The 15,121-nt window shown below is 36.8% G+C and overlaps 1 protein-coding gene across 2 annotated transcripts in view; it reads right to left on the minus strand.

The window, feature by feature from the left end:
- Nucleotides 1-485: 485 nt before the first annotated feature.
- The window catches only part of LOC104456128 (protein SIEVE ELEMENT OCCLUSION B), a 73,519-nt gene continuing 58,883 nt past the window's right edge, over nucleotides 486-15,121 (minus strand). The window contains exons 1-7 of one of the 2 annotated variants that reach the window (XM_010070860.3): nucleotides 5,969-6,215; nucleotides 3,408-3,497; nucleotides 2,839-3,272; nucleotides 2,562-2,656; nucleotides 2,350-2,480; nucleotides 1,597-2,073; nucleotides 486-1,244 (exon numbers count right to left, since the gene is read on the minus strand). In XM_010070860.3, coding sequence (XP_010069162.2) covers nucleotides 726-1,244; nucleotides 1,597-2,073; nucleotides 2,350-2,480; nucleotides 2,562-2,656; nucleotides 2,839-3,272; nucleotides 3,408-3,497; nucleotides 5,969-6,196 — 1,974 coding nt within the window. In that variant the 5' untranslated portion in view covers nucleotides 6,197-6,215 and the 3' untranslated portion in view covers nucleotides 486-725. Of the gene's footprint in view, nucleotides 1,245-1,596; nucleotides 2,074-2,349; nucleotides 2,481-2,561; nucleotides 2,657-2,838; nucleotides 3,273-3,407; nucleotides 3,498-5,968; nucleotides 6,216-15,121 lie in introns of those variants that run through there. The other variant, XM_039300974.1, reaches the window with a different exon arrangement.

Below are 15,121 nucleotides of genomic sequence, written 5' to 3' on the forward strand. Positions count from 1 at the left end.
AGCTGTGCAATTAGCACAATTCAATTTGTCCTTGGTGATCTCCACGTTCCCTTATATATGGGGCTCTCCCTAAGTTTCCACGTTCTTCTTGCTCAATCACTTATTTTTGCTTCTTATATGTCATTCTTCGATCCCGCAACGTTTCTTTGTCTCAGTCCAATCAAACAGTATTCTTGTTGTGTCAATGACATAGTTTGTATATAGTTCCTTTGGGTCGTTCTCTCACTACAGTATAGGCTGCTACAAGTCTACGAGTATCAATTAGATATTGCATGTGGAAAATCCTCACCTAGTTATTCTCTCTATCTTCGATTTTCCTTTTCCATGATTTCTTGCTGAAGCCAATTGCTCTAAGGTCTAATAGTCGGACTCTAAAAATTTAAGTTATTAAATGAAAGCGTGGTCAATTATTTAAATGTTAAGTTGCTCATCCATTTACTAAGTTGCTTTTGGACGGTAATTGGTCATTTTGTAGATGCAGGGAGTACGAGAAAGAGGACCAAAGCATTTTCAGAGCGAAAAACCACGTGCTCAAACGAAGTACTTGTACATGCCAACTTAGATAATGGTTGCCCTAAACGTAGGCAACTCACAAACTCAAAGGACTCAGCAAACAGGCCTTTTGTTTCATGTCCCGGCCTATGGAGTTCTCGCATAACTCCTTTATTGTGGACATGGACCAACAGAGAGACGCATAGGTTCCCTAATGTGCGCCATGGCAACACTCAAACTTGACAATGTTCTTCATCATGCGGGGACAAACCGGACACTTCACGTCCTCCGGGATGTAGCCCACCATGTTCGGGATGTAGAAGTGGTGGCACCTCGGAAGGACGAAGACCCGCTCGCGGTGCTCCTTGAAGGCCGCGTCGAACGTCTTCTCGTTCCCTTTGACCTGCTTCTTCCAAGTGGTCTCGTACTGGGACAAGACCTTGGTGACGTCGATTATCGAGTCGTTGATCACAACCTGCGACCCCTCGTGAGGACCGCGAACCCACCATCCTTCTTGAAGTTGGTGTAGAGGCAGAGGATGTCCTGCATGAGGGGTTCGTGCACATCCGCTTTGGTTTGCAGTTTCGAGAGCATAAGGCTCTCGAGGCGGCTCCAGAAGAGCTGATTTTGGTGACATTGTAGGCGGCGATGGGGACGCCATCTTCGATGATCTTCTTCACTGGCTCCTCAATTTCGTGGATTGCCTTGTTGTCTTCAGCTCCATAAAGGAGGATGTACTTTCGAGACTTGATCTGATAATGATAATCAATCGGATAAGTAATCGATGAAAAGGTTCTTACGGATCAGTCCGCATATCTCTACAATCTAAAAGCAAACGATCATCCTCTAGTTTCAAGTTTTCCACAAAATTTCGGCAAAGCCTACCTCTAACATAAGATGGGTAGCATACGTTAGCAGAAACAAGACACTGTGAAACGGTCTGCTTAGTTTCCTTCAATTGATTCTAAATTCAAATAAAAATCTTTCCACCTCTCCATAAATTAATTAAGATCTTATAAATTAACTCAGAGAACAGTTTTTCTTCCTTAAGTGAATGGTTAAAAGGAAAGTGAAAAAGAATTAAAAAAACATAGAACTACTTACAGCTTCATTTATCTTAGGAATGACCATGTCAGTCAGCAAGAGCTCAAACCAGCTGATGCCAGGCTTGCTCCATAGGCTTGCTCCCACTGATTCAGTGAAAGGGAAAGCATCCCATCCCCAAAGCCTAATCATGCTCATGGCATTTTTGTTTGAGACTCGTCCCTGGGGACCCAACACAGTCACGATGGTCTCTTGCCTATAGTGCCACTTCTCCCTGATGATCTTGATGGCCACCTTGTTGATGAGTGTCGGGTAGCGCACTGAGTACCAAGGCATTTGCGACTGTAGATTCTTGAACTGGTTGTTCACGTCATCGCCTTCTTGCTCGATGATCGGGATCCACACGATCTCATAGCGCTCCTCATGGAACTTGCGCTCGCTGTAGATCTTGATGAGGATGGAAAGGTCGTGAGAGGTCAACTTTAGGTCGGAAATCAGCAGCATCACATTCTTCCTCCGCAGGGACTCGACCTTATCCTGTATGTAGGGGAACGATGAAGGAGGATCAACATTTCACTCCGTTGGTCGCTACCACTAAAGTCAACCACACAAATTTACGCCAGGCCCAAAACTAGGTATATAAGTGCCACTTAGGTGAGAACAAATGTTATGTTTTGATTTCAGCAAGTCAGTTGAAAAAGAGATCTTTGACAATGACGATTACGACCATAGCATCATTGTGGTACTCAACTATGAAGTTTGACCAAAAAAAAAAAAAAAGTGTTGTGGAATCAGAGAGTTAGAAGATTGAACCGTGGTCTTCTTTGAGCCAATGTAAAGTGGCTGAGGATCGTCCTTGATGTAAACCAAGGCCTTGATGAGCTCCACATTATCCGTAGGGGCATTGAATAGTCGCTGCAGCCTCTGATACTCTCTAATTTCCTCTGCATTCAAATTGAAACTGATGAGAACATTAGTCTAATATTCAAAGCATAAATATCATAAATTGAAAAATTAACATTTACCCTTTTTTTGCTTGTAATCTTCGTAATGTCTCTTGATAGTGTGGTGGATCATGTTCACTTTCCGAACAAAGGTCAGAAGATCTTTTCCCTTGTAGCTGAAAATAACAGGAAGCCCTCTTTAAGAAAAAAAAAAAAAAATGCTCTCCTTTAAAATTCAAGTATGTTGAAATGCTTTTAGATGATTCATTACATATTTTCATAAAATAAAATAAAAGCCATAAAACATGTTTCTTTTTCCCAAAAGAGACACAAAAAAGGGATCGTTAATGGCTCGTACTCATCGATGAGGCTGATGAGGCCGGTGAACTGAATCGAGCAAGCAAGGACACCGATGATGATCTGATAAACGCTGCTTGGGATGTCGATTGCTGTGGACAGCTCGGGAACGTCTTTACTGTCGTGCTCGAACTCCACGATGCACTCGGTCATGCTCAATGTGGTCTTGATCATTTCATTCAGAACTCCATACACTTGGATCTTTTGCACGTCCGAGGGCTTGGTGATTGCAGGTAACCCCTTCAGTATGGCCAGCGATTCCGCGAGCTTGTCTGATGGTTGGATTTGAGCGAGTCGCCAAAAGTCGCCATAGAATAGAGCAAGCGACGAAAGGGTAATCACAGCCTTATTGACCCAGGAGTAGCTCGATAGCTCATGAAAGATCGAGATCATCGTTTCACGCACATTTTTGGTGTCTAATGCCTTGCATGTGATCTGATAACATGATGTTGATAATGTTGATAAATGGGATTAGTTATTACCAAGCTCAAAACAGTAAAAAAATAGCCAAAGCAACAGCCATTCTTCACTTAACGAAAATAAATTGTTAGAAGGGACATAGTAACATACCTCACAAGCCACTTCGTTGATTGCGGCTAGGGGTGGATTGAAGCCTTCTTTTGGTGGCTTGAATGCAGGGCCTCCAGATCCTTGAGTGCCCTATAGTGTATGCATATGTAAGACTTATTGTTAGAGAGGGAGAGAGGAAGGGAGGTACTAATTAAACGAAATTATGAGATTTTTTTTTAACTGCTAAACTAAGGAAATCCACAGTTATATCATAGAAATTTTGTATAGAGATATGATCAGAATTTATATCTAAAAAATCGTCAGTTTTTATTAAAAAAGTCACTAGTGGTGAAGATATATATTAAGGTGCAATTGTTTCGTGTAAAATTTAAAAAAATTTAAACATTTTAAGAATGATTTTTGCCTTATTATTATCGTTGATAATAATAAAATTTTATCTGATTGATTTTGTAAGTGTTATAGATTCCTCAATTTTCAGAAAAAGCTTATTAAATCATACTAAACAAAAGAATTCTAAAGGTAAAACTAAAAGAATGATTGTCCAAACCCTACGGAAATAGGGAATAAATGAACGCCCTTAACAAAATACAGCTATAATAAATTAAATGAGTAACAACTTATCATGAGGCCAATTTAATCCCTTATGCCATATCGACTATCGTGTCGTTGAATGAAGAATGAATAGATAATCTAGTGACTAGATAGATCAATAAAAGCCTCACAAAAATTGACTGCAAGTGCTAGTGGATTGCTTCCTGGTTAGGAAAAGTGAATTTTTTTGGCGAATATCATTTAACTTTACCGTTAGAATATTCTCTAGCCATTCGACCTTTTGCAACATAGTACACATAAATGGAAGAGCGGATGCGAAACATGAAAATTCGATATATTTCTAGGGGGATGATAATTGGTACCTGTCATTTTCTCTTGAGCCATCAACAGTTCTACTTAGGGTGCGTTTGGTAACACTTTTGTTCTCGGGAAAAAATATAATTTTTTTTATTCTATTTCGGGAATAACTTTTAAGCATTTTAAACATTTTGTAACTATATAAAATTTTAATTATCGGAATAGAATTGCGTTTGGCATTGTCCTCAAAATTGCTACTTCAATTTTTTTTTTTAATTTTTAGATAATTTTATTATTATTTTATTTTTTTTAAAAAAAAAATTCTTTCTCCCCTTCTTCTTCTTCTTCTTCAAGGTGGCTGGCAACGTCACTAGAGTGTCACCGGCCCTCAGTGAGGTCGTGCCTTGTCAGTTGAGCCTCGCCGACAGTTAGGCAAGGCTCAGCTGAGCCTTGGTTGGGTGAGTGGCCTCGCCAGTGGCTGGGGGAGGCCCAGCGAGGCTCGCCTGGCCACCGGCAAGGCTCGGCCTCACTCGATTTGGCGAGGCTGAGCGTTGCTCGCTGGTGGCTGAGCGAGCCTCTGGTGAGCTTGTCGGACCTCGTCCTAGCCTGGCGAGCTTCCAACGAGTTCGCCAGACTGGTCACCGGTGATTGGCGACAGTGAGCGGTGTACGGTGGATGGTGGCGGGCAGCAGTGGCGGGAGCAGTTGAAGAAGAAGAAAGAGGGAATAAGAACAAGAAAAAGAAAAGAAAAGAGAGAAAATAAGTGCTTGATTCTAAAATTGTTCTGAAATAAATAATCAATTTTTTTAATTCTCGATTATGTTTCAAATCTATTTCCGAAAACAAAAAAAGAAAAATTTGTTCTCAATAACAAAATTTTCACCAAACGCATTTTTATTCGAAATCTACTCTTGCATACAAAAGAATTGAAATTTTCACTACTGGGCAAATTAATAAATAGACTCTTATAAAAATAAGATTAATTAATTCTGTCCGATAATTTTCAGATCAATTGCTTTATCTTTCTCGTTTGTCCTTGGCCATGTCAAAAGATAAAAAAAGCAAGTAGAAAAAGGGCCAAGCGGGGTGGACAACCAACGTGCTTTTGCCCATAGCTCAATAATGCATGTCTATCATATCGATTGCTTTATCTTTATCTTTTCATCTTGGCGAAGTCAAGGCAGAAGCAAGTACAGCATGATCTAGAGAGAGAGAGAGAGAGAGGGAGACCGGGAGAGATGTCACGTCAGTCCCTTCTGTCCTTGTTAGATTGGATAGTCTTCATCATAATTGTACGTGGCGTAACTGTACTAGTAAAATATTTGGGTCCCCACCCAAAAGTTCTAGGTCCATTATTGTTGAGGAATTTCGCCTTTATTAGATAAAATAAGGAAGAAATGGACAAAGGTATAATAAAATTTCTAATATCTAATAAAGTATGTGGTAAGTGTGGAAGATTGACTTATGTTATACACCATACCCACATTATACCTCACCCTCTAGGTGAGAATTCTTTTTATCAATATTTTCACATTACGACAAATATCGGAGTGGATAAAAGATATCCGATGTAGAGTTATTTTCGGCCAATCAAATGCAGTGTTGGGTTTGTTTGCGAAAGATGGTCAAATTCACTACCGCTTACACCATAAATGCACCCTTTTGATAGATTGTTAAGCTTACTTAGTAAAACCAATTTAGACTGTATCTCTCACACGCCTCCACACATATGGCATTATTTCAAGTTTTACCTTAGGGTTGATGACGGAGTCGGCGATTGTGGCAGTTCCACGGAGGGCGTTGTCTACGAGAAGGAAGAGAGACTGGACGTCAACGTCTCCTTCGTCGGGAGCGTGAGTGTCCACCATCTCCTTCATGAACTTCTCGTCGTCGAAGATGGCAAGCAGGCTGTTCAACATGCTCTGGTCAACCTTGCTCCTCTCCCTCCGGAGAATCTGGCCGAGGGTCTTGCTCGCCATGATCTAGAATCTCAGAGAAATAGAGCAAGAGGAGAGAGGCTAGGCTTTTGAGTGTTTAGAAACTAGAGGAGGAAGAGAGTGTGTGGGCGGTGTGGTGGGGTGAGGGCAGGCTTGCTCTATTTATAGCCGTGGAAGCAAGGAAAGAGACTAGAGATAGAAAATATTAAATTTGAAAAAATGTTTTTAGGTGAACGAAAAACTATCCAAAAGAGAGTGACCAATATCAACAAATGTTCGAGCATTATTACGAGGGTGGTACGCTCGTTACAGAATATTATTTGAACAATAAGGTCTCGATAGATGAACTTGTCACTACAACCCTAACGAGGTGTAAGTGTGTAAATAAGTCAAGCGTTGAACTCGGCACCGCTTTAGATGAACCAAAGACTTTTGAGATTGAGATGTGTTCCATATTCAAAATTGGAACCATTTCTTCATGTCCGTTGGAATTAATTTTGTATGACTTGACCAACCACATTACCAGCACAAGTTTCCATTGTGAAGTAATTCTTTTATAGGTCAATACATAAAAAAATTCCAAAAGTAGTATATATGTGACAAATTTACCGAAACTATTTTTTTTATTATTAAAAACTCTAAATGGGTACATTTCTCTTAGTGATGAATTTACCACTCATCTCTACCAAATTTATGCTCATCCAATGATGTAAGTGGTTTTTTGGTAGTTAAAAAATTAGTTTGGGATAAATTTATCACAAGTATACAAGTTTAGAGTTTTTCATGATATTAACCATTTAGTTTTCAATATATATAGACTATTTTAAGTATGTAAATTTCGATACCATCCGAGAATTGTTGCATTAACATGCTCTAGTGAAATTTCATGTAATCATAATTTGTATGTTGTAATAATTCGATATACCAATAAATTTATTAGAGTCAATAAATGCTGAGTATTGGAAATAATAATACTGATTATAATTTAATTTCAACAGATTTAAATTAATTTACAATTTTATTTTTTATTTTTAGAAATACTATATTCGTAGAAGTATGCTTATCATTATTATTGTATTCTAAGATACTTCTCGGATTTTTAGTTGCTCATGAATAACACGCAACATGCACTTTGGAGCAACGGATGAAGTAAAAGCAATTTATGACCAAACTCGCTCCCTATAAAGAATTTTTAAATCTCTAAGGTAAAGAAGTAAGGAGTTATATTGCAGAATAATTGCAAGATGAATTATTATTATAAGTCCAATCATTGTGGTTACTGAATTATTGAGTACAAAATTCTTAAAAAGTCTGCACAAAATGTATATTGTTGAGTTATGTTTTCAATTTTGATTTCAAACTAGAATGTATTTTCTGATAAGTGTTAATCTAATTACTGTGGTTTGATTTCTCATTTTACACGTTTTAACTAAATCACCCAATTTCTGAAATCCTCATTCATTAGCTAAATATTGTCATTGTTATGTGAATAAATGAGTTTACAACTATAACTTTGTCTATGTGTTTGTTTATCTTTAGATGTATTAGCCCATGTTTGCACATGATATTTTATATTATTTATTAGCATTTCTTTAGTGACGGAAATTTTTTTTTATAGTAATGGGAGATATTTTCATAGAATAATGATTTCTACTAATCATTGGGAAGCCTTACCAGCTTTTATATGTTATAAAACGGGAGGGAAAATAAAAGAGAAATTGGTTGAGAAAATGGAGGGCGCGATTCACGTGTCTGATAGGACAAGGTGCTTTGATTTTGCATCGTCTCTTTTTGGTGGTAGGGCAAAGGTGCTTCAACTCTCAACATCCCACCCCCCACGCCAGAATAATTCATTAGCACTCCTTTAACCAGGGAATTTCTTGGATGCTCGATTTGGTTAAAGGGATCCTCACCAAAATTAAAAGAAGCTTTCACTTCTACGAAGATTTTCGCAGCCTTTCCATCTGTGAATTGTGAGGTTAGTGAGCTTCATAAATGTGTTCTTTATTTTAATGTATTGATGCCTTTACGTCTCATATCCCTAATTCTTCCTATATCTTTTTCATCCCTAAAGAGAGGAAGTACCTCTAATTATTTTATATTTTGGTGATCTCAAGATTCGAATGAAGATCAAGATGAAACTTTTAAGGGACTTGCTTAGACCTATTTGTTTCTCTCCCCAAGAATTCATTAGCACTCCAATTAGGCCTTAAATGAATTTAAGTTGCAACATTAACTAATTAGGGTTACGTACTTAGATAATTTTTACTCTCTAAAGTATTGCTAATTAGAACCCCTTTTTCTACTAACCATTTTAAGACTTGTTTCTTGCTTTTGATTATTACATCTTAGTTTTTTTTTTTTTTTAAATTTCTCGACCATCAATATTTCGTTATCCTGATTTCATGATGTCTCATGTATAAGAAAATATATATTTGGTTGGCAAATTACACTTTTAAGTCGAGTCAATGGGCTAAAAAGATATCCTGCCAAAATTTCATTGATAAATTCAAATGTTAATAATTTTATCAAGTATCTACATATATATAATATCAACGATATTGAAAGATTTAACAAGTAATAGTAAAGTCAAGTTTGACTTGATAACTTACGAATCAAACCACACACTAATAAATTCAATTTAATTTTGTAGTTTTGCACTCCTCCAAGTAAAAAATTTAAAATAAGTTGGTAGACACACCTAAATTTGAATACTTCCAGTATTTATTTAACCCCTAACCAGCTAAATAGTTTGTCATCTACCAAATACTTTCACTTATAGAATGTACAACTTGCGATTATGTACTCAGTTTCACTAATCTAGCATTCAATCAGCAAATACACTGTGGATCACTAGTATCATGTATTCGCTTTCTCTTGTGCTCTTATTTTCGGAAACGGATGGGTTTCAACCTCATTTTTTTGTTTATTAAGAATGGGTTGTTTGGAAGTCTTTGGTCATCTTATTAAATGAATTTCACTCAATGTCTTATGCATGTCAAATAGATAAAGAGCAAGAAATTGACACACGAAGTGACCCTCCAAAAGAATATGCAAGCAAGATGATTCATAATCAATTTTAAACGTGGAAAGATCAAAAAAGAGGTCGCTCAATTGGCTTGACCTGCCTTTCATTGATGACTTTCGAGAATCAAATCAAATCTTGTCCCCCACTTCATATCAACTCAATTTCAGTGGTACAGTGGCTCCATCATCATGTGTTTTCTTAGTCACCTGCCAAGGGCAAGAACGTGAATGCATTTGTAAGTTTTCTATTGACCGATGAAAGAAACGGCGCATTAATCTTGCACTGGTGTCATGAGACGGATGAAATGGTCAAAATTGCAAAAATAAAATGTAAAAGCAATAGACATACGTACAATCATGAATAGAGGCAATAAATGGACCTTTATGTTACTTTTTTTTTAAAAAACATAATACGACTTATCTAAATCTTTCTATTCCATCAATCTTTTATAACAACACACAAATCAGTTTGATCCTATGATTTCATTCACCGAACGAGAGAATAGTCTCAAAAATTATTCTTAGTTAATGAAGTTACAATTTGAGAAAAATATCCACCAATCCAAATCAAATGCTAGACCCCTTTTCCTTTGGTTCCGATAAGACTAGACCATCAATTGGTGTCGAGAAAAGTATGTTGAGGGACGTCACCTAATCACTCAAGCCATTACGTCAGCACAAAACGGACAAAAAATGTAGTAAATTCTTAGAATTACTTTATGTCGTCGTGTTTCACATTGAAATGAAAAATTATGTTGTTTCTCTTTCGACGTTGATGGGGGGACCAGTTTCTTTGGGACCAGTTTCTTTATGTTAATAAAGAGACTTTGGAGGGATCAAGGAGAAATCCAAGGCTTGTTATTTTATTGCCTCGATAGGCGGAAAAAACTGGGCCCAATTTGGACGTGTTATACAAACCGACGAGCACCCATAAAAATCTCTTAGATTCGAGACAATATTTCTCTACTTTATTAGAAAAATACATATCATGAACCTTCATTGTTTATCCTCATGGAAAACTCTACTCTTACTTATTTATTTTTATTTTTATGATTAATACTAGTAAAGATTCCAAATCAGTATCCAACCCATATCTATTGTCCGACATATATATGTACCATATATATATTAATTTTATAATTTGACGTAAAAAAATTGATGTGTTTAATATAAAAAAAAAATAATGAAGACGTTACACAAAATGTGGCTTCAATGGAAATATATGAGTTAGTGGATGAATCTAACCAACATAAAATATTAAAATAGTTGTGGCAAAAGAAGAAGTGCTCAACAAGTTTTATGTTTTTCCAGCCTTAAAGCCTTCCAAAATAAAGAAAACAACAATGGCTAAGACTAAAGACACTCAAGTTTGCACGTTCAACATTAATAAATTGGACAAAATCTTTGAGTTATTTTTGAAAGATGGCCCAAATAATTAATTGAAGGCCAAGTAATTTCAAGAAAGGAAGACTTAGTAAACAAATTGCAAGTGATGCCATTCATTGAGCCATACGTCAATTATTTGTCCCTAAAAATAATTCAAGAGGTAATTGGGTAGCAAGCAATCAAATTTACCGATGATAATGGGGTATATGATGACTCTTAATTACCTAACTTAAAAGAAATGCATGGTTGATAAATCATTCAATTTTTTTTTTATGAGAAAATGTCCAAATGTTATAGTCGGCAATTTGGTCGATAGACACCGTTAAGGTAGTGGAGTTGATGCAATCGAGTAGTAAAATAGATATAATCGTTTATGTAATAAATTCATTTAATTGTCAAGTAGTGAAATTGATGTAACTATTTAGTAATAGAGTCATGTAGTCATTCATGTAACTGATGAGTGAAGAAGTCTTGATAATCATTTGTAACAGTCGATTGCGAGCCATGAAATCTCGCACTTTACTCTTTGTAAAGGACTAGAGTGCAATTAGTGTAACTATATCTTCTAGGTACATATAGGAATTCGAATTATACTACAGAATATTCCGTTGGGTGGATCCGTCCGAGCCCCATTTTGCATTGAACCATTGGATGAGGGACACGTTCGGCGAAAAAGAGCAAATCACGTGGATCTGTTTCCATATCGGGACGTACCATGACAGTGATCGCAGTACGCTGTTTGTCTCCAAACGTGCTCCACGCATCAACCGTTTTGGACGTACCATTCGGACAAATTTGTAGTGAGAAACCGAGAAGAGACCTCCATTTGCCTTTGTGGACCCAAAAAACACGGCCTTGAGTAGCCAGCTGAAAGAGACAATGAATGCATGTCTCTTCGTCGATAATCCTAACACGTGCTAAAAGAGAGGGGAGTCTATCATGGTTAATAACGAACGATGACGATTGACGATCAAGTTGGTGATGATGCTCGTAGCGCTGTCAATGGTCCCCTAATTTCCCAGAGATTATTAGCAACAAACCCCTTGTGCCGCTACGTCACCTTGGATGATACGGCACATTCTAATCTTTCAGATAACACTCAAGCCATCACCGTCAGCGCAAAACGGACGAATATGCAGTGAATTCTCGGAGACATTTGATGTTTGTCGTGTTTCAAATAGAAATCGAAAGATTATGTTTGTTTCTCTTTGCTGTTGATGGGAGAACCAGCTTCGATAATTGCAGTAGATTGGGAACGAGTGACCAAAACGGAGACACGTTTCATCTTAATAGATAAATAGAAGTTGGAGGGGACCATCAAGGAGATCTAGGGTTTTTTTTTTTTTTTTTTTTTTTTAATTTATAGCATCAGTAGGCGAATAAAACTGGCCCAGATTGAGCGTGTTCAGATAGCACTAATAAAAATCTCTCAGATTCGAGACCGTATCTTTCTACTTTATTAGAAACTTCAATGTTCATCCCTGTGAAAAACCCTACTCTTACTTTCTTTTTATGGTTAGTATTTATTTAAAATGCCAAATGACATTTCCACTATAGATAGATTTCCACCCACCGAACATAGTGTGTGTACTATCAAAAGATGATCACAAACTAGTGACATTGAAGGATATATATAACACGTAGATTTTCTATGTTGAATTTGTCATTTTTCATATCATTTGTCACGTGTGTTAACACGGATACATTTTGATAGGATATAGAATGGAATGACATGGGTGGTAGATTTGGGTCAGGGTACCAATTTGGGCCCTTTGTTATACAAAAATTAATTTGAGGTAGATGTGTCATAAAGTTATCAATTTCAAATGTTTTGTAAGACGAAAATCAATATAAGATAAACATGTCATGAGGATAGTGTTTGTGATTTTTTGTTGAGATAGACACCAAAAAATTGCCAAGTATTTTAGTCGATAGTAATTAATGAGTAGTGGAGTCGATATAAGCATTTAGTAGTGAAGTTTTAGCAACCGCTTGTAACAATCGATTGTGAGTTATATATTCCTGCATTGTAACTTTTATAAAGAACTCTTAATCAATCAAAGAACGCCCAATTGTTCATATTTACTTCCAGATTACCATTACATTCCACTACCTTTACTCATTGATCCAAATTTTGATGAGTATTTCATCCACACTTTTTTATATAGCAAGGTATTAACTCTTCTTTAAGCCACGAACTTCCTCATTTTCTCTAACATACTCTACTTTCTCCCTCTCTCAGTAATCATCATGTCCTTTTTGTACACCATGTCCATTTTGTAGACGAGATTAGAGTTCTCATGTGTGTCTTTATATATAAAGAACACCCGTATATATCTATATATATTATCATTAGCAAGGGATGAAAGTGTGCAATTAGCATAAGTACCTCTTGTAAGGGTTACCATAGGAACTCCATACCATGGCACAAAGTATTTCGTTTATGGTTTTGTCGAGTCCGACTTTGCAATGCCCCAGTGCCACAAGTTCTTTATATATTGTGATGTGCCATGACAGTGATTGAACTAAGGTGTTTGGCTACAACGTGCTCTACAGTTCTGCAGGGTATGGTTAATCCTGGCAAATACACACAAATACCTGCATCAAAAGACACGAAAAAAAGACGCGTTCGGACAAATTTGTTGTGTGAACCTGAGACGAGGCGACCTCCATCGCCTTGGAGGCCCCTAAACCACAGCTTAAGTCACAAGACGAAACGGATAATGAATGCAATGTCTCCTCGTCATTATCTCAACACGTGCTAAAAACAGAGAGGGCTCATCGGTCCCCCTTTATCTATTGGAGATTATTTGCCCACTCGTCACTTCTTAGGACAATAATTGGGAATCTGAATTTAATGTGATCTGATAGCCCAACAAAGAAATTCTCCACGAATACATTCAAAATCTTAAAATAAATTCCTAATTTATTGAACGTTTCGAAATTTATATGTCTTAAAATGTTTCAATGTAAACTCAAATTTTCCAGTGCTATAGAAAGAGTTAAATATAAAAGTTGGAAGTCGAGCCCATCTTGCTGTATCGAAAATGTATGCATTGTGCCGTAGTTTGGCACTTATCTGAATTATTTATTTAGTCTAATGAGTTTGGTGTTTGGGATTTAAGAATCATCTATCATTATTCAACATTCTCAAGATGGATTTACAAATAACTTGAGAAAATGCATTTTGATTATGACATTCATCACATATAATGAATTTTCCTGTCAGTCACTATGGCCTAAATTCTGCTTATATAAGAACATTAATCAGTAATGCATTTTAACTTGACATTTCCTCACTTCTAATGATCACAAGTGAGGAAGCTCAAATTCTGCTAGTCATTTCATGCATATCCTTTTAAATTCCTTCTGGATATTTATGATCTTTTCAATTTTTTCTTTATGAATATATTCAAAATTCTCATTTGTTTAAATGTACAAACACGTCCCATTCGACCACCAAATTAACCTCGTAAGTATGAGATCTTCCCAATTGTTGATTAATCCATATGACTAATTGATCAAACAAATATATTATCCGACTTCGCATAAAGATTGATCTATATGCTGTTGGCAAAATCATTTTGGAGATATATGAACACTGTGATATTGACTCGCACCAATGCACATAAAGTCGTTTTTTGTTTCACTATCGAAGAGCTTGATGAAGGATAACGTGACAATCCAGTTGTGCACAGACACATGTCAACTACTTCATGAAATCTTTCATCCGAAACTCAAAAGCACCTGCACTAATTCTGACATTCTAATCTACCTCCGACAAGAATAGTCGCCGTAACCTTTTTTTTTTTCAGATTATAGATTACTGCAAGAGGATGTTCAGCTTGAGGCAGCAGATTTTGTCCACGTACCATCGCCAACTGGGTGACCTCGTCTATCCTCGCCTCACCACAATGCGAGTAAGCCGTAAGACCGGTGTTGCGCACCTATTTCTTACAGACTAATAAAAGTTTTCTAATGCCCAGGATAGATTAGGAAATGAGACCAATGATTATTGGCTTGTAAAGTAATCAAGTCATGACTGCTCGACCAACCACTGTGATGATCTTACGGCTTTACACGATGGATTCGTTCAAACAACAGTCGTGTATGTGAATAAGAAATCCCGACATGGAAATTATGTGTGTCCAAGAGTTCCCTTAGAATGGATAGAAGATCACTCTCTGGAAGATAAGGAATGGATGGTTGGAATTCGACCTGGTGCAAAGGGGCAGTGATATGGGGTATAATTTGTCCGTCCAAATTGGAACACCATGCTAACCTCTCAAATGGGGAATTTGATATCTCTACTGTTTATATAGTAAGTTAGAATGATCTCAATCTCAGATTTATTTATTTATTAATTTTTTATGAAATTCCATTCAAGCCGTTAAAGCAAATTTTTATTCTACAAACTAAAGGATGAATAATACCGTATATAGAAGTATCGACAATGATCGCTAGGTGCTCCCTCAATCTTTTGCACTTTTTACAACTGAATATTAATTTTTGCCAAGTTTTACGATTTTAAATGAGAATTTCATTTTGAGAAGT

This window comes from Eucalyptus grandis, chromosome 8, assembly GCF_016545825.1.
Source record: "Eucalyptus grandis isolate ANBG69807.140 chromosome 8, ASM1654582v1, whole genome shotgun sequence".
Classification (NCBI taxonomy): domain Eukaryota; kingdom Viridiplantae; phylum Streptophyta; class Magnoliopsida; order Myrtales; family Myrtaceae; genus Eucalyptus; species Eucalyptus grandis.